Source organism: Anoplopoma fimbria, chromosome 6 (assembly GCF_027596085.1).
Source record: "Anoplopoma fimbria isolate UVic2021 breed Golden Eagle Sablefish chromosome 6, Afim_UVic_2022, whole genome shotgun sequence".
NCBI classification, from domain to species: domain Eukaryota; kingdom Metazoa; phylum Chordata; class Actinopteri; order Perciformes; family Anoplopomatidae; genus Anoplopoma; species Anoplopoma fimbria.
In genome coordinates, this window is record NC_072454.1 from 8170095 (window position 1) to 8194005 (window position 23911).

The 23911-nt window shown below is 40.3% G+C and overlaps 1 protein-coding gene across 1 annotated transcript in view; it reads right to left on the reverse strand.

Annotated features, from left to right (window-relative positions):
- Nucleotides 1-23911, reverse strand: part of arid5b (AT-rich interaction domain 5B) — a 71024-nt gene extending 47113 nt beyond the window's left edge. The window contains exons 1-3 of the mRNA XM_054599973.1: nt 23891-23911; nt 23294-23548; nt 12634-12868 (exon numbers count right to left, since the gene is read on the reverse strand). Of these exons, the coding sequence (XP_054455948.1) occupies nt 12634-12868; nt 23294-23548; nt 23891-23911 (511 nt within the window). The remainder of the gene's footprint in view (nt 1-12633; nt 12869-23293; nt 23549-23890) is intronic.

Genomic DNA, 23911 nt, shown 5'->3' on the forward strand with positions numbered 1-23911 from the left:
CAAATTTCCATTGAAACTTCCCAGCAGTGTCATCCACTTATTTACTATCCATTTGTAAACTCAGTGCGGTCCAAACATTTATACTACTTTACCAGCATATTTCAATTTCAATACACAACTCTGTAAAGCATGGCTGAGTCTGTTGTTGTGTTTATTGAGGAAGTTACAGTTTAAGTGACAAACCCAGGAGCAGAATAATGGAATACTAGCCGTGTATTTAGTCGTATTTCTGTGAAAATATGAGTTTACAAATAAAAGTAGAGTGGATTAGTGTTTATGCTTCAGGACTTGTTTGAGAAGTTTCCATGGAGATTCATAATTTGTTCCTGTCAAAGTTCAAGCCAATCACATCTGCTGGACAATTTCTTTTGCATCTGATATTTAAAAAAATCTGTGTTTTTAATATACAATAGCTGGAGTATGACTTTAAGAGAGATCTGGCTTTTACATTCACAGGCCACGACTGTGCACTATTTCTTCTAAGATAATCATATTCCCACAAAAGGGCACTAACACCCAGAGGAAATGTTCTACTGAAACTGTACATAGGGCAGAGAGAGGGAGCGTAACACTCACAGGGAGTGATAAATAGAAAGAGAGAGAAAGAGAGCCCTACATGCATGCTGGCTCCTGTTCTTAATTATAGTAAAGCACTAAAGTGCCCCATTCATTTCAGCAGGGTGGGGCAGTGGCTTGTGACAAAGAAAGAAAAAAAGGAAAGAAGGAAAAACATTTATATAATTTTCACCTCAATTTATTCAAGTGTGAGACAGGGATTGAGGACACACAGCTATGGGTTCAAAAACAAGCGTGCACACACACGCACACATACTGACACTCAAAAGAAGTGTACACACACACACACACACACACACACACACACACACACACACACACACACACACACACACACACACACACACACACACACACAAACACTGAGAAAATTCAACTTCCCTCAGCTTAATTCCACCCCAGATGTTCTTGTGGTTGACAGAAGGGGGGGAGGAAAAAAAAATGTCTGTACTACATTTTCAAAAAACACACACCCATATTAAATGTTTTCAGTTAAACAGAGAGGAGAGAAGAGAGGAGAAGAGAATAAACAACACAAGCACTTTCCTCCAGTTGATTTATGTGATTCTATTACATTAAACATTCTTTCCCCTGAGCAGGCTCAGCTCCCTAGCAACCATCGCTTGCAGCCCTAATGTGTCTGGCACGGGGCCAGGGAAAGCTGCCTGCCTTATTGATTGCCAGATTGAAAAGTTTGCATTTAATAGGTCCTGTATTACATGAAGGAATTATTCAGAGGGACTCCTTGTCAAAAACCCAAATTGGTTCTTTTGACTATCAAAAAAACAACGGGGGCCTTGGTAACAAATGAGCTATCACAAAAAGCTTTAAAGGGGCATACGTTTGTGCCGGAGAGGAAGTTAAACGTACAGCTTTGGCCCCTCGGAATAATCCTAGTCATGTGATATAGAAATTGAAAACGTGATTACTACGAGGTTTGATGTCCCTTAAGATGAGGAAGACCAGTTTGCGCCGTGTTGATCCCCTTTTGTGTAGTGATGGATTGGCCCTAAACACTGTTCGCTGTCTGGTCCCCGGCTGCATCCTGACTAATGAAAGACTACTGCTGGGTTTTGGGGGTCAATCCACTTATGGCGCAGTCAATTCTGAGAGTAAAAAACAAGCTGCTCTGCAAGAACCTCGAAATGTGCAAATACCACAGGGAGCAAATTTAATCAACTATCTTTGGTTGCAGCGATGCAGCTGCCTTTTGGGCTACACAAACAACTGAAACCCCTCTCCATGTCTCTCTCCCTCTCCTCAAGCGAGCTTAAAAGCTTTTACACCCAGGTGATGATACTCTATCTGCTATGACGGCCACTTTCATTTGTCACGCAGCTCTGTCCGACACAAACTCAATTGCGCAGCTGTGATCGGAGATCTCAGAGGTTGTCACGGACGGGGAGAAAGAGGGGATATGAGGAGAGTTGTTCAGCCTGTAGCGGACGGTGTTTCCAACCACACATATCCTCCTCGTGCAGAATGAAATGGATGACATGTTTGGCTTTAAATGTATCTTTAATGGGACAGCAAGTTCCCATTTGAGTGAGTTCTGCGGGAAGGTTAGAGCAAAGGAGGGAGAGCGAGAGAGGAAAAAAAAAACATCTTATCAGGAGATTGGGAATTGGGTCAGGCAAAGGAATTACATGCCATTCTAGATCAAAGTTGCTGTGTGTATTTCCTCAAAGAAGGGCCTCTCATTATCTACTCAGACTTATTTCTCAAGGTTCATGCTGCGAAAAGGAAACATGATTTAATATGTTTTCAGTAAAAGAATGAAACACAAAAAGAGCAGGAGTGGGGAAAAGGAATAATACTAGAGGCTATTTGAGACAGGCATGTTTCCCCATAGTAAAAAACTGTAATGAGGAAGAGAAGGGGGGATGTTTGTTTGGGGGGGGGGGGGGTTGTCATTCAGCATGGCTCCATTGTGAATTCCTGTCATTATATAAGAACCTCTCTTTCTCCATCTCTCTCTCTCTCTATCATCAGATCTGTACAGAGGAGGAGGAGGGCTTTAAATAAACAGCCCGTAGAGTTAAGCCAACTGGAACCCCTTTTCAATAATTACATCCAGCACAATACTCAATTTACATTACGTTTATTTAGCTGGAGGACTCGACAATGTGACAAAGAAAAGAGTGACATTAGCAGCGGATGATAACAACTAGAGCGGTGCACTCCCCAAGGGGAGACGTTTGAGTCTGTGGCTTAGGGAGAGACTTTACAGAAAGCAATATGTCATTAAAAACCAGCGCCATCTGTTCAGATTTCTTGTTTATGTTCTGTCATTGATATAAAGCGTACTGAAGACACAAAAGCAAGTCCCAGAAACACAAACTGTAGGAAATTCTCCCAGCACTTAGTTGTGATTACACATTCTAACGGCACCACAAAAAAGAAAACAACCACTAACAATTGTTTTCTCTCCGCAACCCCCTAATGATCTCAGTCTGAAGTTCCCCAGCTCGCACCAGCACAAACTGTTTTCACAAGGCTGCTGTGTTATTCATGTGACACACACAGTATCTGGCTAAACAAGCAGGTAATTCCTGATAAAACTGCGACCAGCTTGGCTTTAAACGTATTCATTCCAGATTACAGAACATGACTTCTGATGTGGCAAACGCTCCGCTTTACCACCAGAGCTGTAATCAGTGTAATGCAGCACATAGTGTTTGTAAGTCACAGGAAAGATTAGGACTTCAATGGAGAATATCTACTCGCTCCGATAACAACTTTATGTTCACTGGTCACTCCATAATTTAGTTTCTCTCTGTCATATTACTGTGAGAAAAAAAAAGAGTCCAATATGAGTCCTTTGTATATTGTATACAGTATGATAAAACAGTGAGAAGACTATTGAATGACAACAAAATTAATAAAGAAACTATTTCGCAATGGTTTCATTAGTTTAAAACCTTGCCTGTCATAGTGATGAAGCAATACATTCACCTTTGCTCCTCATGAAAGCTGAATACTGAAATATCAGGTTACATTTATTTATCTAGCTTTGCCTCCATCTACTCGGATGTCCTTTCTCACAGTCAATAATAATCTTTAGCAAGCTCAATAAAGGTTGCACCCAATACATTGGTCCACAGTGATTCTGTGTCTCTGCTTATGTTAACTGTAGATATTATCCTCTGACACGTCAGATGTAACAACAGCTTCCCCTGAGTTATGTCTGAGGGGAAAATCAGGGGGGGAAAAGACTGGCTGAACGCCTCTCATTTTGCCAAGTGCTCCTCAGGCCAGTACATAACAAGGAAATGGACTGACAGGTTGAAAAAGAGGACAGAGAGGCATCAATGATCTATTGTTTGCAGCCAGGGCGCTCCTTCCAACTCTTCTGGCAGTCAGTATATCAAAGAAACCAAAATATATTACAACATCTGCAAAGAGATATTTTACAAATACAAATTACATCATTTGTATTTCTTTGGCTAAATAAAAGCATTAAGAGCAGTTATGTATCCAAGCAAGTATGTGTGTGTGTGCGCACACATACACACACACACACAGCTCCCACCAAAGGTCTGGAATCTATCAAAGCCCCAATTGCAATTACCTTTGAATGCAGGAAAAATGCATTACCTATGTGCTGTGAAATGAACACTATGTTATTCCTACAAGGCTCGAGGTCTATTTTCCACACTGTGTACTACAGTATATATCCTGCAGCTGGCTACAGTATGTGACCCTCTTGCATCAGGGCTGCCTTTCAGATTATAACAGATATAAAGTGCTGAGAAATCTAATCTGCAATCAGCGGAGGGAGCTATTTTTTACCTTGGCACAGGTCTGAAAAGGTGTTTTTCCAACACTGTCATGTTATTAATGAAATGGGTATTTTAGTCACAGACATACACATGTGGAATTCAAGTTATTATTATCAATGTAGGCTGATCCGTTTTACAAAATCATACAGCCACAGAGCCTGAAACTTACAGACAGCAGCAACACTAGAAAATCATCCTACATCCGTAAATGAAATGCATCTCCATTCTCTAGATTCACATATCCAAGTTATTAATAATCATAATAATCTGAGTTTTGTTAATGGACCTTAATTAGAAATAGTTGATGCTGTTCATATTTACTGGTGGGCGAAGCATTCAGATCCTGTATTTAAGTAAAATGTTCACCAAAGTCAAAGCATGTAAGTGTCATTAGCTTAATGTACCATAAGTATCACAATTAAAAAACGTGCATAAGCCTACTCAGTCCTCAACATTGCTCCTATGAGTATACTCATATATTAATGGAATATGATTACTGATGCATTAGTGTATAAGTAGTATTTTACTTTTGTAGCCGGTTAAATTTGAGCAAAATGTTACTATTCTATCCACTGTTGGGTAGTTTAATCTGTAAAATGCATCATCTCACATACGTATATGTAAAATCTTAATCTGTTAAGTAAATAGTGACTAAAATTGGCAAATAAAAGTAGCGCAGAAGAAGTATAATGTAGCATTAAAAACTCAAAGTACAGGTGCCTCAAATCCACACAGATATTTATTAAATTAGTTACATTCCACCATTGCTGGTATTCATTTCACAATCGTATGCCCATTTGTATGTTATTTTATGTTGATTTGAAATTCAAGTCCATTTAATACGCACAACAGGAGAGGACAGTTTTACATGCGTTCATAAAGCAGATGGACTGGCATGCTCATAAAATATGCAGAGCTGTTAATTGTACAATCTGTGATGTGTAGAAGGCCGACGGAGCAGCACAGAATCATCCATATCTGAGGCAGAATGTCAACAAAACATGTCAGGGAGACATGTACTAAAGGCAGTTGAAATATTAATGCTGCAGTAATTCTTGAAATGAGCATCATCTTGACAAAGACGAATATAGAAAATCTCTCCAGTAAGCCTGCTGGTTGGGTAACACTTAAGTGTGAGTCAGAGTGTAACTGGAACTAGCAGGCAAATTGTTTAATAATATGAAACAGACCACCTGAGATAAAAAAAACAACAACTCCTGATTGATGTGATTTCATGGCTTTTCATAATAAAATAATCAGAGAATATAAATATATATATAAAAAATCTATCAGGATTTGTCTTAGAAGGAGACAAGCTAGTGTGTTATGAAAGAACCTCACTCCCTTTCTGTCTATTTAAGATGCCTGGCAGAGGTCACATCAATAGCATCTCTGTTGTTCCAGACCTGACTAATGGAGAGAAGAGAGACACAATTGTTGTTTCAGACCTCACTAATGGAGAGACGGAGCTCTTCATTTCCTCTGAGGCCATTCTCATTGTTTAACCATCCACATCAGCCCTCAGCCCCCTCCCTCGCTCAAGTCGAAAAAAACACATTATGTGACATTCCAGAAATAAAATATCACAAATTATTAATGAATATAGCTGAATTTGATAACGATGCGAGCCATAACAGGCTATGGCTCGGATGTAGGGTGGTCTCTCTCTCTCTCTGTCTCTCTCTCTCTTTCTCTCACAAGTGTGTCTTTCTCTCTCTCTTTTTCTCCCATTCAAATTCGAAGCATGCTCAAACATCTAATAGATTTTTCCACCCCGGCACACAATTTACTGCTTACAGATTTAGAATTCTTTGGCTTCCGGCCAGTCAGGAGTGAATTAATGATATGAGCACATCAGCGAGGAAAAACAGCTTGTGATTCTCTCTCCTACAGGTCTGAGCATAATGAAGAAGATACTGCCATAAAACCCTCCCAGCACCACCAAAAAGAGAGAAAAAAAAAAACATACCAAAGAAGGAGAGAAAGTGGGGAGGGTTGAGGGAGGCACATAATCAATACAAACACTCCATTAAATTACTTCAAAAAGGATTTCGGACAGTTTGTAGAATTAGTTCTGCGGGGAAAAAAAGAGCAGAAGGGGAAGCAAATATGTTTGAAGGGCGGAAAGCAAACAAGTGCAAAGCGATACAATCTGCCACCTATTCTGAATGGAGGAATACAGTGTGGCGTGTCTCACAAAAGCATTCTCTCTCTGCTGGAGTCACAACATACCATTACTCTTGTAACACCACAACGCTTTCCCTTTATCTTTCCAAGAAACCGCTTTACTCCTTCCCACGTCGCAGTCGAAACATAAAACATTTTCATGTGTGATAGTGCTCAAAGCGCCAAATATTGTTCTGTATTGTCACCAAGACAAATCAGCCATGAGAAGACAGCATCTGTCTGTTTCCTTATCACCAGTTCCTTCCCCGCATAAACATTCGGTGACGCTCTCAACAGTCTCTGAAAAGGGACAGAATCTACCCTCTACATCAAATTGAAATGTTCCGACTGAAATATTGTCGGGATATCAACTCGGGTATATGTGCCAAGCCTGGCACACAGATCAGATGTTGCATCAGAGGGAAATACAGTGGTTTTATCTCCGAGCAGCTGTAAAGAATCTTGAAATGCAGCGGCATCGCTCCGAGCCTCACTGGCCTACTGTGCCTTCCAGCTCAATCAATGTACATTTACCTCTGATCGTAGAAAGTAAAGTACTAGTCTGTCCCAATTTCTAGACAACACTGTAATACTGAGTACGTTCTGAGTGTGTGCACACTGAAAACATGAAAAGTTAAGTATTAGGTTTGTAAAAGAGATTTCATTTTGTTGACGTTCATTATTGTTCCACAACACAATGCACAAAGAAAAAGGCCTTTTTCACATCAGGCATCTCATAGTAGGAAAAGCCCAGGTGTAATAAATAACATAATTGATGGTGGCTAAGTTCCATTAAGCTGCTTCGATTTCAGGTCCTGGTCTTGTGCATGCTTGCTCCCTGTCAAAACCTGGAACACTTGAGTAGCCACCGTTATGTTAGTTAACATGACAAGCCTCAAAGGCAACAAAACCACCAAGCTCAAGCGCTTGTTAACCTAGTAATGCCGTAAAATAGCACTCGGAAATGGCATTTTATTAGGTGGAAGGAACACGGTGAAACAAAAGCACATGTTGACGTTTCAACGCGTCATTGGAGCGCTGAAAACAGCTCAACTTTGACTTGTAGTACATCACACCAGTCATACGTCCTATTTGTTAAATGCTGAAATAGTACAACAATATACTTTATACAATAAGTATGTTGGATTGAATTAGGACACGATTTATTATGCAATTTTGAGGCTTAGTTGGTAGAGAAGGTTGGCCAAGTGTACTTGAGAAAGACATTGCAACCCAAGCTGCTCCTCGTGTTTGTGTGTTGAAATAAATAGAAGTAGCTCTAGAAAAAAATGTATGTAGTGTACTTGACTTAAAGTGTACAGTATGCAGAGTAATATAGGTCAGTTATTGTGGATTATAGGAGGTAAATGCCAATTTGTAATTAATTTAATACATACAATTTAAGTGCATTTCGATTCAAATACATCACGTCACATTTGACTGTTGACATTGAAGGAGCAGCCAGTCTTACATGTCATTGCAGGGTAAACACAGGTGTTATTAATAACATTAATTATAGCCCTGTTCTATTTCTGTGGGCCAGGGCACTGTTGTGCCTGTTGGCTCACTGGAAAGGCTGTGACACACTGAGTAAAATAGGACCATGATTCATTTTATCAATTACACCTGTGTTTACCCCGCAACGCCATGTCAAAATGGCTGCTGGGAAAGGGTCCTTTTGGATGGAAATCATCAATCGATTCTCACTATATACAGCTTTTCATAGAATAAAGAAGCTGCACAAATATGCCTTTCCTTGAAAATCAACAACTGACCTTAACTAACATCACTAACTCAATATTCTATAAAAATGACCAAATTTTTAAGGATATCTAATCCATCGTGAGCCCTAGTCTTTAGTGTATGTATACAGTTTATGGGTCAAACAATGGAAGTACAACAGTTTTAATATGCAGCACAGCATATGTATATCATTTCAGACATTAATAAGTCAGATAATATTTATTTTTTAACGGATTGTTGTTTACTTTGCAGCACAAAAATAGTATAAAGTTTGAGAGGAAGGGGTGACTGCTTTGATCATACCCTGTATATTATATCCGCCTGCACGGATACATGGGATGTTTTCTCAGACAGCCCTGATCCTCTCAGCGCTGAGTGATGAACCATCTACTGATGATGCTATAGGTGAGGGCATGAGTCAGGAACACCATCTATGTTCTTTGAATGCAGGAGTCACAAGCTTTGACCTTGTATAATCCCCCACATCATCTCAACTCAATCTGCTCACTGGCTTCTGCACTAAAGGCTCGGATTGAAGAAAAAGACAAGACAGAAAACTTATTGAGCTATTTTATGAGCAAGAGCAATCCTTTGTTTTTGTTATTTTATTTTCCTTCTACAGCTCTCTGTTACTCCTGGCTAAAGCCAACAAACTGTATCAGCAAATACAGCTCTCAGACGCCCGGCCTCGTAGTATACAACCAGAAACCAATTTCGGCAGGGAGCAATGAAAGAAAGAAAAAAAAAAGAATCAGGCCAGTTCTCTGGGGAGAGATAGTGGGGCAGAATGTAAACTTCCCTGGCAAGCCATCCCCGGTGGATTGAACAGTAAAAAGAAGCTCTAATGCTCATTCCAATACAAGATAAACTGAGTGGACAGTTTGCTTTACCTGATTAAGTGAATCACATTACAGATTATGTAAGGACTGCAAAGTATAATACATCACTCTTCATGCACTTGAAGAAATGTGTTATTACTGTCCTCTTGGCCGACTGTATGTGGGAAACTAGTGTTTTAATGTGAGTAATGTCCTTTTGGGTAACATGCACACCACAAGAAGACATATGTTATTTTAGTTTAGCTCCTGGATGTCCTCCAAAAACTATACATACTAAAATCAACATTTTGTAAGACAGTTTTATCCTGAGAGTTAGTTGACACCACTCTCATGTTTGTAAGGTAAAATGAGGCTGCAGTAAGCAGCCGGTTAGCTTAGCACAATACCGGAAACAGAGGGGAAACAGCTAGCCTGGCTCCGTGGCAACAACACAGTGACAACAAGAGGAAGAAGTCACTGAACTCCGCCAAGAAATAGTCCACCACATTTTCTGTAGAGATTTAACAAACAGGATGTTAATTTGTGGGCTTTAGATTTGATAGGACAGAGCCAAGCTAGTGATTTCCTCTTATTTACAGTCTTCATGCTAAGCAAAGCTAATTGGTTGCAGGCAGCATCATCATATCTGCACTACAGACAAAAGGAGTGATCTCAATGTTCTTGTCTAAATCACGACAAGAACAGACTGATGCTTTCTTTCTTTCATTTTCTTCATACATTGTTTTAGTTTTACTTAAATCATCCTCAAGGTCCTCTTATTCCTGGTCAGCCACACTTTGAAAAGAACTGCATTTTAAAAGCCTGGCGAATTTGAATTATGATACCAATCATTTCTCTGCCTCACAGGTTTTAGAGTCACAGCTGTCGATGCTGCAGGACAGCAGCAAAGGTCACTTGTTTCTCTAATTAATTACTTTACTTAGTGCGGGCATCTTTGGCTTCACCCTTTATGCATTTCTGAAGACAGAGCGGAGCTTTGTTCAGTTAGCAAACCATAATGCTCCATGCAGATCAGGGAAAATATCTTTTTGATATTTCAGACACATTTGTCTAGTAATTTTTTTCATAGGTTTCCTGTGAGCCAAAAATACATAACAGTGCACTTAATTCACACTGGCAGCGTGCCAGGAAAAGTTAGGATACGCACTGAGAAAACAAAACAAAAAAGAGAACGGTTTCCCTCGATAACAATGGCACACTTTATTGCTCTTTAGTTCGCAATGTTTTTTCTGTGCAGCTTGTGGTATTGCTGCAGTATCCTGTTATGGGGAACAATCCAATTCCTCTCACATAGTTACACATCAGCCTGAGAATAACAATCAGCAAATATATCATTCAAGTAAAAAGAGCGAGCAGCCACTTCGGGGCCAGTCTGTTTATAAATACAATCAAAAGTAAAGGAGCATATAGCTGTATCATAAAAAAGTCAGTTTAGTCAATGAGCCAATATTACACAGAAATAGAGACATCCAGCTACAAGATACTTTAAGGGTACTTTTTATATCTGATCTGCTGCTGTGGCATGAATATTTCATTTTGGTAGTCAGCAGCATTGCAGTAGCATATTTCATATTTCTATGCAAACCCTCGCTCAGAGTAACATTCATTTGCATTTGAAGAATAAGTGATCTTTCTCTCACACTCTCCCAAACTCTTTGCCCCCCTCCATATTGTTAGACTGTCAACAACCGAAACGCCAAAGACGTAGTGAACAAACAAACAAATGGATAACTGAGTGCACACCACTGATTGTCGGTGTGTAGCATGTGTTCATGTGTCCATCTATGTGTGTGTGTGTGTGTGTGTGTGTGTGTGTGTGTGTGTGTGTGTGTGTGTGTGTGTGTGTGTGTGTGTGTGTGTGTGTGTGTGTGTGTGTGTGTGCGTGTCTCTGGTGCACTGCCAGAGTCTGAGCCCGTTCTGCTGAGTGGGCAGATTCTCTGGCGGAGTGTCCCATCGGAGTGACAAGTGCATTTAGAAACAGCCTGATGGAGTCATTAACGGCAGCGCTGCTCATTAGCAACACACGCACACACACATACACACACACACACACACACACACACACACACACACACACACACACACACACACACACACACACACACTCACACACACACACACACACACACACAACACCCTCAGTAGCATTAGCGTCATCGTCAGGTTATTACGCAGACAACAGATAAATCTATAATATCTGGACGATACAGCACATTTATAGAAAACCCTGATATGGAACATAATATCATTTAAGAAGCAGGCTGACACATCTACTTGTGAAAGCAAGCAATCACACATCCACACACACAAGCACGATCAAACTGTATTGATTACTGGAATAACAACAAAGCATCCATTATTGATCCTCTTGTCCTTTTTGTGTATGAGATTCAAGCAATATCGAGTAATCAAGGGCATTACGGCATCACGCAGAAACACACAACAGCTTCTCTTCCTGGAAGATCAGGAGCAGCACAACAGTAGAGGACTCATCAATAAACCACTCTTTTCTGCAAAAAAAAAATAAAAGGCTCATGTTTTCAAGCCTATAGCAGTTTTACTTCCACAAAGGCTTTAGGCATAAAAGGGTTATTAAAAATGAATTAATTGAGGTTTTAAAAAGCTACATTTCTGGCTTAAATCAGCAGGATACATATTTATAATCTGACAAGACGTGATGGTATTTCTAGCATGTTTGCTAAGCTACATTATACCATTATAATCAGCATTAGGCATTACATCACAGCCATGTGAGGGAGAGGTAAATAACTGGGTAATGGCTTCAAGGGGAACATTATGTTCTTTCTGATTATTAGGCTGAAATGCTAGAGTTTCCTATTTGCGTCGGATGAATCATCCGCAGAGACATCCAGCTTTTTGTTGGGCCTGATTCATAGGTAATGCTGACGTGAGTCCCAAAGAGCCCGGTGCGGGAATCAAACAATCACAGACACTTAATGGCACCGTATACATGATGAATACACCAGACAACCATTCAGACACAAACAGCAATGATCCTTAAAGCTCCTGAGATACACAGCCAATTACAATCTGATCTGATGGATAAGACGGCGTCGGAGGAGCCATAGACTGCAGGTTTGATGTGACTCAATTATTTAAAAAACATTACCAGCGGAATTATGTGATTTTTGCAACGGCGCCTGTGTTGTTGTCGCACTCTGGAAAGAGCTGTTATACTGTAGGATGATAATGCGTTGGCAAACACGCTGCCATTACCTCTATCCTGCCTCTATTAGCGTGATTCTCAGCTCATTATATCGGGAGGAATTCCAACTACACACTGATGAATTACTCCAGTCAAGACAACACTTGTTAAACCAACCAAAGGACAATAAACATAAGCTGATTTATGGCGGCGACGAGACACAAATACATAAACATCAAACACAGCAGCACTGAGAAATTGGAAACACTGCAGTAACCTTTTGGAATGAAGAATTGCGACAACAAAAAAATAACCTTAAAAAAAAAAGACAAAATAAATTGAGGTTCCTGCTCACGCTCACCTAGCTGTGCCCTCTCCCGCTGGACATCCTTGAAGTTGAGTCCGCTGGTCAGGGTGCTCTCCCGGTAGCGGTGGAGGGCCTCCCGTCTCCCGTTGGTCCCCAGCTCCCGGAGCACAGAGGGTTTGAGCGGCTCGGCCTTCAGACAGTGGGTCCATCCTGAGAAGTCTGGTACCGTCCACTTAACCAAGTCCTCCAGCCGCACAATCACCTTCTCAGACACTGCAATTACCTCGTGCTGAAAGGAAGCGGGGCAGAATCCCAGTTACAATCAGCACATAAAGGGAGTAGGATGCAGCTATGTCAAGGTCAGGGGTTATTTAATTTCGCCACAATTTTTACGACAGTTTGGTTTAACGGACATATAAATATTTTTTAAAAAACAGCACATCGGCATGAAGGCTGCTATACAGGATTAGAATTTTGAATTTTAAATCTTTTTCAAACAACAATTGGGGATTAAACAATTTGGGATTAAAATAATACATTTCTACACTTTCTCTACTGTACTAGGGCCAACATGACATTTTGAGCATACATTTTTATATTTGTCCATTTCTTTTAAGGTATTTTTAAACTCACAAGGTGTGTCTGACATTTCCAGTTCCATAATCTCCCCCCTTTAACAAATAAACAGGGAATGTTTACATTAGACTTGTCCCTTTGTTTTTTTAAACATACATATTGCTCTCAAATGCTTTGCACTATTTTATCATTTTAAACAACTTAGGGATACGTTCATAGTATTTCTTTTTGACTTGGTTTGTGCCAAAATCTACCAAGTCTCTGAATCTTCAAGCCTTTAATTCCATAAACAGTGGGTTAGGTGGTTTGTAATGAGTAGTTTTGTTTACAATTATAGCTCTGCTTTGAAGTGCAAAACTTGTATTTTTTTTCTTGTGTGTGTTTCTCCATACTTCCACACAGTATGTAACATTAGAAAAGAGGTAGAAATACCATTGTCTAAAAGCACCTACTTACAAGTAAAAGTTCTAAATTCTAAATGTTTACTTAAGTAAAAGTACAGAAATGATATCAGCAAAATATCAAAAGTTAAAGTACTCAATATGAAGAATGGCTCACAAGTGTTATTTTATTATATTATACTGTTCTTTTTTTGTCACTAAATGATACATTTTATTGTATTAGAGTTTGTCAATGTGGAATACATTTCAGATACCAAACATGATACATACTACTGGTTAGAGAAATAGAATACTACTGTATCATACCATATTTTTTTATGTAAACCTTAAACAACAGAGTTACGAGTAACCAGAAGTGTCAAAAATGCAATGGAGTAAAAAGTACATTAGTTCCCTCTAAAATGCAGTGTACTGGAAGTAGAACTAGTATAGTTCAAATAAATACTTAAGTACATTCCTTGGGTAAATATACTTGGTTACATTTCACCACTGGTAAGTAATGTATGGGAGTAATAATGAAAGTAAAATAACAGGATTAAAATAAGGATAGAGATCTGAATCAGAAGCTAGTAGAAGTAACAGGACAAACAACAGGACGTCCTTATTTATCAACCAAATTGATATGTGAGTCAAGTAGCATTACGGTTGTGGATGCACATTAATGTAAGTAAATTAGTGCACCATGAATATGGATGATGTAGATGATTGCTGAATTGAATTTATGCCAGCAGTTAAATCAATGTCAATGGGGACGTAGATGTTTTCAGACTTTTTGATTAGCATTTAGGAAGTCGGGTTGCCGATGTTCACCATGAATATTGACATTGTTATGCTTTTTAACTCAGCGGCTGTGATTACACCTTCAAAGTGTAGAGTGGTAGAGGAAATGTAATTTTGTTACAGTGAGAGTGTAATGATCGAGCAGGAGAAAAGCTGTGAGCCAATGGTCTCCCTGACACACAATAAAAACTAATACGACACTGTCAGGAAACTATAAATGTAAATCTATAGCAGTGATGTGCATGGCTGACCCTGAGGTTAGCCTAAAATATCTGTGGTGCTTTTGTGTACATTCTTTATTCTGTTCAGCTGGCTTACTTAATAAGATTTGCTCCCAATATGTGCTTTATATGTGCTTTTTCTTTTCTTTTTTTTAAGGATGATTCAACCCCATCTAATAACTCTCATACTTGAAAAACGACAAGTCCAATGGAGAGGCAAGGAAGCAGAGATGCTTAAATGTGTTTCCATTTGAAGGGCTAATGGCTGAAGTGCTTGTTACCAACAGAGTGGAGTAGTGTGCTGGAAGATGGCTATTACAGAAATTGGGAAATCTGGAGGACAGATGTGTACAGGCAGAAATGCAGACACTCTGAGTAGGTCTCTGATGTTTACCTTGGTTGTATCCAATTTACCCCGCATCTGTCTGCCTGTACACATTTCCCCTCAAAGAGCCTGTACGTTACCGACAATAAAATAATATTCATTTAATCATTATTGACATATTTACGCACCGTATGCATGAATGTAGAGACGGAGGACGCAATAAAAGCTAAACATATACGATCTCGTAAAATCCGAAAGGACAACCCTGCAGTAAATCCTTCCAATGTGAAGCTTAAAATGTCAAGTTTTGCTGGTCTTTTGGCATTTTAAGCTGCATTCCCCATGTTTTAATATGTTATTTCAAAGTGTTCCCTGCTATTTTGACGCCATATTCTAAAAACAAACACATGAGCACAGGACTTTTCAGCGTTTCAGATTCTCTCTGAGTGCTCTGTCTATACAATTACCCATATTCAGTTCTCACATCATCCGCAACTACAGGCATATCAAATCCCAACCAGTTGGAGACAGCATTTCCTTATAAAGGAAAAGCCTGCGAGGGATAGCTTGATATAGCTGTGCCTCCCTCACTAAGTAGAAACATCAAACATGGGTTTTCGGTCTTCTTATAATGAGCTGTCTTCAGCTGTCAAGTGGTGGCGGGTGGTTGTAACTGGCTTTCCATGCAATGAAAAACTGACTGCTGTTCCTGCCTTCAGAAAAGCAGGCCATTTAAATAATGTAGAGCAACAGTAAATAGCATTCAGCCTGCAGCCAATAACCACATTGTACTGTATCTCTACAGAATTTGCTACTGTAGATTGATGCAATCTGCTGACAGCACATAGAGAAACATAACCATAAAATATCTCAGTTGAGTCCATTGGAAATAAAAATAATGTACTGAATGGTCTGCAGCTGATGTATGAGTCAAACTGTGATATTTCAAGTAATTCAATAGCACACCAGAGCATACACACGGTAACGGCAAACCGTAAAAACACACAGCTATTCCCTCCATATCAATCAGCCGAATGACATGCTGCCTTGTGTGAGTGTCAACAGATCCTGTTTGGGGACTTGTTCGGCTTGAGAGCAAAACACAACAGGTGAGAGCAATTCAGCAGCTGTCAACACAGTCCAGAATATAATCAGTCTATGAACAGAGCTGCAACAGGCCACATCCTTTAGCTTTCTTATTTTTTCTTTTTTACTTTACCAGCCAACTTTGCACTGGCTGAAGTCTGTGGGCTGCTGCGTGATGAAGCATGTACAATCAGGAAGCTGCATACTCACTTGCGGTTTGCATAAGTCATGATATTTGATTGAGAAATGCAACGGCGGATAATGAATATATAGGATTAGGAAATGTGCTTTGTTTCCAAGGAAGGGGTTTGTGAGAACAGTATTGCGCCAGCCTGGTCAACCTCAAAAAAAAAAAACCCAGAAGTATTTCTAGCAATAACGAGAAGTAGACAAAACAGATGTAACCAATGATTGTTGTCGTTGTTGTATAGTCTATCAAATAATATTGAGTCAGTGAAAAATGAACCAAAACTCTTCATATTACTTCTTATTTTCAAATCAACCGGCCAAAAACCAAAGCAATTCAATTGAATATCTTTGGGTTTTGGACTGTTGATAGGACAAAACAAGAAATTAAGAATGCGTCAATTTGAGCTTTAACTATTGTTTGATTGTGGCACAATCAATTTTTATGTATTTTATAAAGAAAATAGACAAAAATATTGACAGACCGATAAATAATCAAAATAATTGTTAGTTGTATGCATACATACATTTTTGCATCAACAAATGACTTAAATGATCCATCTTATACTATAATTGTTGTCAAGTCATTTTCTGTAAAAATGATTTAATCGCCTCATTCCTTCAGCACTAGACATCCCACAGATTAACCAAACCAGCAGCATTCATCAGATTTTGGGGGTTTCAAAGACGTGCTTTAGAAACCTGCTCTTCAGTAAATGTTGCCCGTCCACACTGTACTGTCGTTTCCAGTTATGCAGCTGATAGTTAAGCAAAGCGGCAGACACAGCCAGCAGGCCACTTGATAATATAGGTCAGAGGACTGCAAGCCCCCAGCCAAGAGGTGACACTCCACATCAGCAACATACCAAACAGCCTGGTGTCATTTCAGTGGCACTTCCTACACAGATGCACTAAGAGCATTTATACACTCTGAGAATTGAATCGCACACTAAACGTCCTAATGTGCTGACAGAATTGTACCTTGGCAACGTCAATAAACGTGCATATTCTCCAACCGCTTGTTTTATGATTGAGTTAAAAATGCAAGGTGACACATTAACAGCTGAATGTTACATTCTGTCTCCGTTCTTCTATCAATAATTCATGTTATTACTGCAGCGGCGCGATATCTCTCCAAAAACATTAGGGAGTGAATTTATTGCTATGACTGCACATAATGGACTGAAAGTGGAGAAAAACAGACTTCTGCTGTGAAACTGTAGATAACTCTGTTCCAGCAACCCATGACTCCAGCAATCGCATTGAAATTAAAATCCATATCATTCAAATTATATGGATGCGGGCGGTGCACTGGTGGCAAAACAGCACATAAGGGACATTCCCAATTCTGTATACGGTGATCCAATTAGAAACAATGCACCCTGAAATATTCCATATCACTCTGAACAATTCCCCGCCAGAAATCCACGCCACTGTGCGCGTAACAGTCAGGGAGACATTCCTGACTGTCAGCGTTCTGCGGCGGAGCGTCTCATCGCTCGGACAGGACTTTCAGCTCGGGGTGGACGCTCCTGGTGGGTGGGTGTCTTTTCTATACTGTGGGTACACACAGTCACAAACACACACACACACACACACACACACACACACACACACACACACACACACGCAGAGTGCTCCTGTCATGCTGGGAAGGTTTCAGCCTGCTGCCTCAGAGAGGTCAGCACTGGAATTCCTAAGGCCAAAGGAGATTAGTAATTGAGTAATGGACATGGTGACATGGACAATGAGGAGACAGAGCAGGAGAAGGAGAGGGAACGGAAAAGAGAGCTAGAGAGAACGAGAGTAGGAAACACAATATGAGTTCATTATCTATCTCCCCTCCCCATGACTGACCTTGGCTTCAGTGTCCCAAAACAAACTTATCGAGGAATTAAAAAGGGAACTCTGGGGAGTAAGCCAGCGACAATTGAATTAGAATATGATTTTTCTTTTTTTTTAGACTGCCTCAAGCCTAGAAAGAGTTCAAGGTAAAACATTTAAAAGGTGAGAATCACTGTACATAATGTTCTGCCACTTAATGCTGCAGTTTATCCATATGCATAAATGTTGCTGTAATATCTGCAGGGGTGCTGAACTCATCTTTTATTCACTGATTCCATTAGGAGATTGCGCTCACATGAGCCGGGGTGATATATGAACTTAGCATTCTTTCGCGGTGGTAATGACAGGGAAAAATAGCAAGATAACTGGAGTTTTTCAAAGGCTTTCTGAAAGTGGGTGAGGCATCCATCATGTAAGGTGACACCATAAAAAAAAGCTGCGTCAGCTCCCTTGAATCACAGCAGCTTTGTACTCTTGTATTTTAACAAATGCACACACAAGACAACAACAATAAAAAAAGAAAAAAAAGACTGAATGCTTGATAAATCCAAATGCTCTATCTAAGACACACAAGAGAAACATTGGCTGGAGGATTAAGCAAGAGCTTCTCATCTGTGGCTGTATTCCCCTCAAAGGTTATAATAACGATCCACTGTAGCTGGGGGCGCTGGAGTCATGCATCAAGGCAAATGTTTGCCTGCTCAAGTGGTTAGTCAATGACAAAGTGGAAAAAAACAGGCTAAAGAGCGTCAAAAGTCCCCCAACAAACCGGCCGCTGCCGTAACATATCATTACTCAGACACAAAACAGTGTGGTGAGAAGAATCAGAAGATTGTGAAGGATGAGAATGACAACTCCTTAACCAAATGGGAAATATTAGTGGGGTTTTTTATAGCCTTTGAAGTCCAGGGTATTCCGTTTTAAAGGTTTTAAATTACACTATCCTAAAAAGCTGGCAATAATTTACATGCTATTTCAGCAATGGTGAGGAATTCACTGGAGGGCAGTGTTCAGAGTTAATGACTTGTTCTGCTGCAGGAGGAGGCGCACAAAATGCACGCAGGCTACACATGCACGTTAAAAGCGCCCACCACCCACCAAGACAAGGCAGCAGTATGGATGTTCTAAGAAAGATAACTGGAAAAGTGTGCAAAATAACATTCAAACTCATTCAGCAGAACGACCTTATCCATCAAAATGCTGGTCGCATATCTAAGCCACTTACACTTAACTCAACTAGCATCCCAGATGCCTGAATTACCCATTCAGGCTTTTTCCCTCAGGAAAAATCAAAGAAGCAGCAAATGAATACAATCTAATTTCCCTACAAGCTGGCTTTCCAAGCACTGAAACACATGCATGGACTACTGCCATGCACTGAAGAAATGGCTCTGGACGCATGCCAAAGTGTTTTCCACAGCAATCAATACTGGCCTAGTGCTGCAGTCCCCAGCCTGTCAGTGTATGTGTGTGTGTGTGTGTGTGTGTGTGTGTGTGTGTGTGTGTGTGTGTGTGTGTGTGTGTGTGTGTGTGTGTGTGTGTGTGTGTGTGTGTGTATAAATGTGTGTGTGTGAGTGTGTGCCAGAGCCTTGTCAGCTAGAGGGACAGAATAGAGGAGAAGAGAGGTCAGATGAAATCAGAGGTGATGATAATAGCGCATTAATATAACATGATCCAGAAATATTCAGCGCGGTTATGAATTCCCGTTAGGAGTGCCTTGCTGTATTTGCACTAAAGTGGGATATATAGTATAAGATAAGCATAAGTAATGAACCGCCTGAAGCAGAGGATGCAATAAGTGGGTGTGCTGTTATCTACAACAGCTCTCTCCTGAAATGAGGGTGTCCAAAAACAGAAGTAGTGCAGCCGGTGAGCAGTACCAGCAGGAGAGGCTGGCTATTTGGAGTGAGAAGAAGTAATGTGTCACTCAATGAGTTTTAAAACACATGTGACTGTTTAGTCGGTGGCAGTTTGCAGGCGGACAAATAGAGCAGAGGCCCCAATAGAGGGTTTGTCATAATGGGTGAGCAACTCGACACAAAGCCTGTTTAAAGAGCGAGCAGAGCTCAACTGGTGGGGGTAAACACTGCTTGTCAGGCTGAGATACAATGAAGACAAGAGCTTCCTCCACATATGGACTTAATAATTAACCCTGAATAAAAAATAAATAAAATAAAATAAAATAAATAATGGATTCATAAAATTTCTCTGCATCTGTTCACCAACTATTGAGCAAACACAGGCCTCTAGAGCTTGGTTTATTCAATGAATCACTATTTTCTATTTTCAGCCAAAGCTGACTGGATTTAAAGCTGGCTGCATTTAAAAAGGAATTGACCTCCAACCCTGTGACAGAAGAAAAACAAGCACAGTAGGTCATGGGTTGGTTCCTCTTGTCACCGCACAGCACAGCAAAAACATGGCAAACACAGCACAGGAGAGGCTGAGAGCAAACAAATACCTGAGAAATAACCAGGAAATTACATCATACCTCGACGCTGAGAACACAAGTGAATCAGTAATCCAATTCCAGTGAGCTAGTTCAATATAAAGCTACTCTGATGCTTTGAAATAAGTTGTGCCATTTTTGTATTTGGGGGATATATTGTGCTTCAGGCTTAAGATAATACCGAATGAGGCGTGATCTCACAGAGATAAGGAGGAACACAGAACTGGTTGTTTACATGTCAAATGTTAAACCTTGCTTCAGTTTTTTGTGTGAAAATATTCAAAAGTAGGTCTAAGAATAAATGTCATGAGGCTCAATGACACCAAGTTGTGGCTTTAGCTCATGAAGTGCTCTTTTGGCACTGAAACCTTGTGAAAGTAGCACACTTCCTGAGAGCTGTATGTTATCACGTTCATATCTGTATGAGTAACCAAAAGCTAATTTGAACTCCTGATTTTCAGCCAGTCAATTACAGATTCACAGAGTGACTCCACAGCCATTAATCTGTCTCTATACGCTACCAGAGGCCTGTAGAAAAATGACTAATGTGAGGTTTTATAAACTCCACTTCCCTGTGTAGCTAAAAATGCACTCCTCTCCAGTGTTTACGTTTACATACACAAATAATCCTTTCACACATTACTCAGGCGCACAACTTTAACAGCCAATGACATTTAATGTCACAGCATTATTGTGAGGCTGGTTTACTCTTCCTGTTTGTCTTTTGGATTATGGGTTGCATCTGTAAGCGCTCCTAGCTGACTCACACAGTGCAGATTACTGTTATGGGGCAAAGTCAGCGAGAATCTGAATGGGCTCAGTGAAGGTCATAAACTGACTTGAAATTGTCAGGGCAATTTCCACTGTGTAATACAGTAAGTAGTCCGATTTGCTGAGAGCAGGAGGGCTTGACAAACCCTTTAATTTGAGATCAGCCTGCAGACACCTTCACTGCACTTAAAACATATCATCCTCCATTTATATTAGTTCATAGTCTGGTTTATTCTATTAGCAGACTGCAACTTCAAAGCATGTGCATGTCTGTCTCTGGCGCATGCAGGAATGTGTGCTGTGATGCAAGTTGCTGCATAATTCAGGCAGGGAGCTTTTTATTCCTATTATGCTTGTACTCTGTTATTAAATACACAAACTACAGCAGCTGCGTTTCCTCTTGATTCCCTCCCATGTTTCCTTGGTGCTTTGAGATTTGATTTGTATTGGCATTGGCAGCCATTCTAGTAGTTACTCTAATATTTTCCATATATATATATATATGGAATATAGTATTACATGATACTAATTGTGTGCAGAACACTGAGATATCCCTAATGATTGATGTGCCAACCGTGCGTATTTACGCATGGGGATGTTTGAAACGTTTGTGTCCATATTATAGATATATATATATAAATAAATACCCAAATGGACTGGAATGTGAGTACTTTGCGATGCAAATAAGTCTTTTGGGTAAGGGGAGGAGCTGGCGTGTCGTTGCGCAAGTGTGGCCTTGAGAATCGGCGGTGCATGCACTCAAAGTAATTACTAAATAATAGCAGCGTGTTAAAGGCTAAAGCGAGAGGGCTCCAGGAGATGATACCCGCTCACAGAAGAAGTCTGCCACAAAGATGATAGCTTGTCTAAGGCGACAGCCCCCATAAATAGCCACCTTTCTCATGAAAGAGAAATGTGATAGCCACTCTATTACTCAAGAGGAAAGAATGTAAGTAAAGCATCAGCGGAAGAGTCGAGCACAAACACGGCTTTGTCCTTCCCTATTAACAATATCACAGCAGTTAAGAGAATAATCTCCATCCAGCAGCGAGTGATCGTCATTAAAGTGATGTAGGAATATCGGAGGAGGAGGAGGGGGAAAAAAAACAACACAGCATTTGTTTTACAGCCGATGAGGAGAGAGAAGAAGAAGAAAAAAAACTCTCAATATCTGAGTAATGCCATTCAGTGCAACGCTGTAACCGGATCACAAGCGCCACATATGGCCACAGTCAATCATAACTATTGCTTTTGTTATGTGCCAACAACAGCGTAACGCAATGCAACACGGGGGCGGTGTGTGTGTGTGTGTGTGTGTGTGTGTGTGTTTTTTGTTGCACTGCCTCATACATGAGCTGACAACATCGCATTGTGGAAAAGGATGGAAATGTCCACATGGAAAAATGATGCAAAGCAGCGGAGTAGTTAAAAAACGTGTCCGCGCTTGGCTGTAACGCTTTAATGACTCTGCTGCCTCTTTCAACATCAGGCATCAGCATTAGCAAATCACTAATAACTATCACACACAGCGATCTGAGCCCGGCTGACCCCATGCATTCATTACAGTTTCGCAATTTCCGCCCCGTATGTCGGCATTTGGCCACGGGTTACCAAGAAATGAAATGACAAGAGAACCCAGCGCAGGATTCTTGCGGATTTTCCCCTTTTTTTTTTTTTTTTTTTTTTTTTTTTTTTTTTTTTTTTTTTTACAACACAATTAACCCCATAGAGCGCAGCGGCCAGCCTTATTGAGCGCAGCTGGACAAGTGCACATTCAGCAGTTGACACCACAATAGACAGATAGGATGAAGTGAAACTATGGAGATTAAACACAACAAATAGTAGGGTTAATGGTTGAACTGCTCGGGCACTGATGCACGCGTTTCTGAATGTCTGCCAGAGGAGAACAAACATCCACTGCCAACTCCTAATGCAGTAAAGATGCTGCTTAATAAAAAAAAAAAAAAAAAAAAAAAAAAAAAAAAAAAATGCTTGTGAACAAGGGAGAGCACAGAGAATACACAGGTTGAAACGCCGTTCATTCATGGGTGTTCATTATGATTGGTATCCCTACCTCTCCGTGGGTGCCCGTCCGTCCCTGGGGAGTATCCTCGGGTAGAAAATAAAGTTTGGAGCTTGATAAAAGTTGCTTGCTTGTTCTTTCTTCCCAGAGCAGCTGAAGCTCCGCTATGCAAATAGGATCCTCCGGTTTACATCTGACGAAGAAAAAGTCTCCGAGAGACAGAATCCTCGGTTTGCTGTCCCGGTGAAATTTAAAGGCTTTATAGAATATATATGGTCCATGTAAACCGCAAGACGAGCCCACCCACTGTTGAGGAAAAAACAAAAACACAAATAGAAACATTAATGAATGGCTTATCAGCTCATTTGGTAAACAAATCGTGTCTAAAGTGGACACAAACGTTTCAAACATCCCCATGCGTAAATACGCACGGTTGGCACATAAAGCATTGGGGAGATCTCAGTGTTCTGCACACAATTAGTATCATGTAACTATTTTTAGATGTTCAACATATGACACAGATGTGGTCATGCTAAAAAAGCAATGTGGCAAACTTTTGTGGATTAGGCACTTGAGTATAGTTTACAGTCTTTGGCGATTAGCGCGGTGTGAAAATAAGATAAATAGACGGTGGATAACAAACGTTACCTTCAGTGAGTTCGGCTCCAT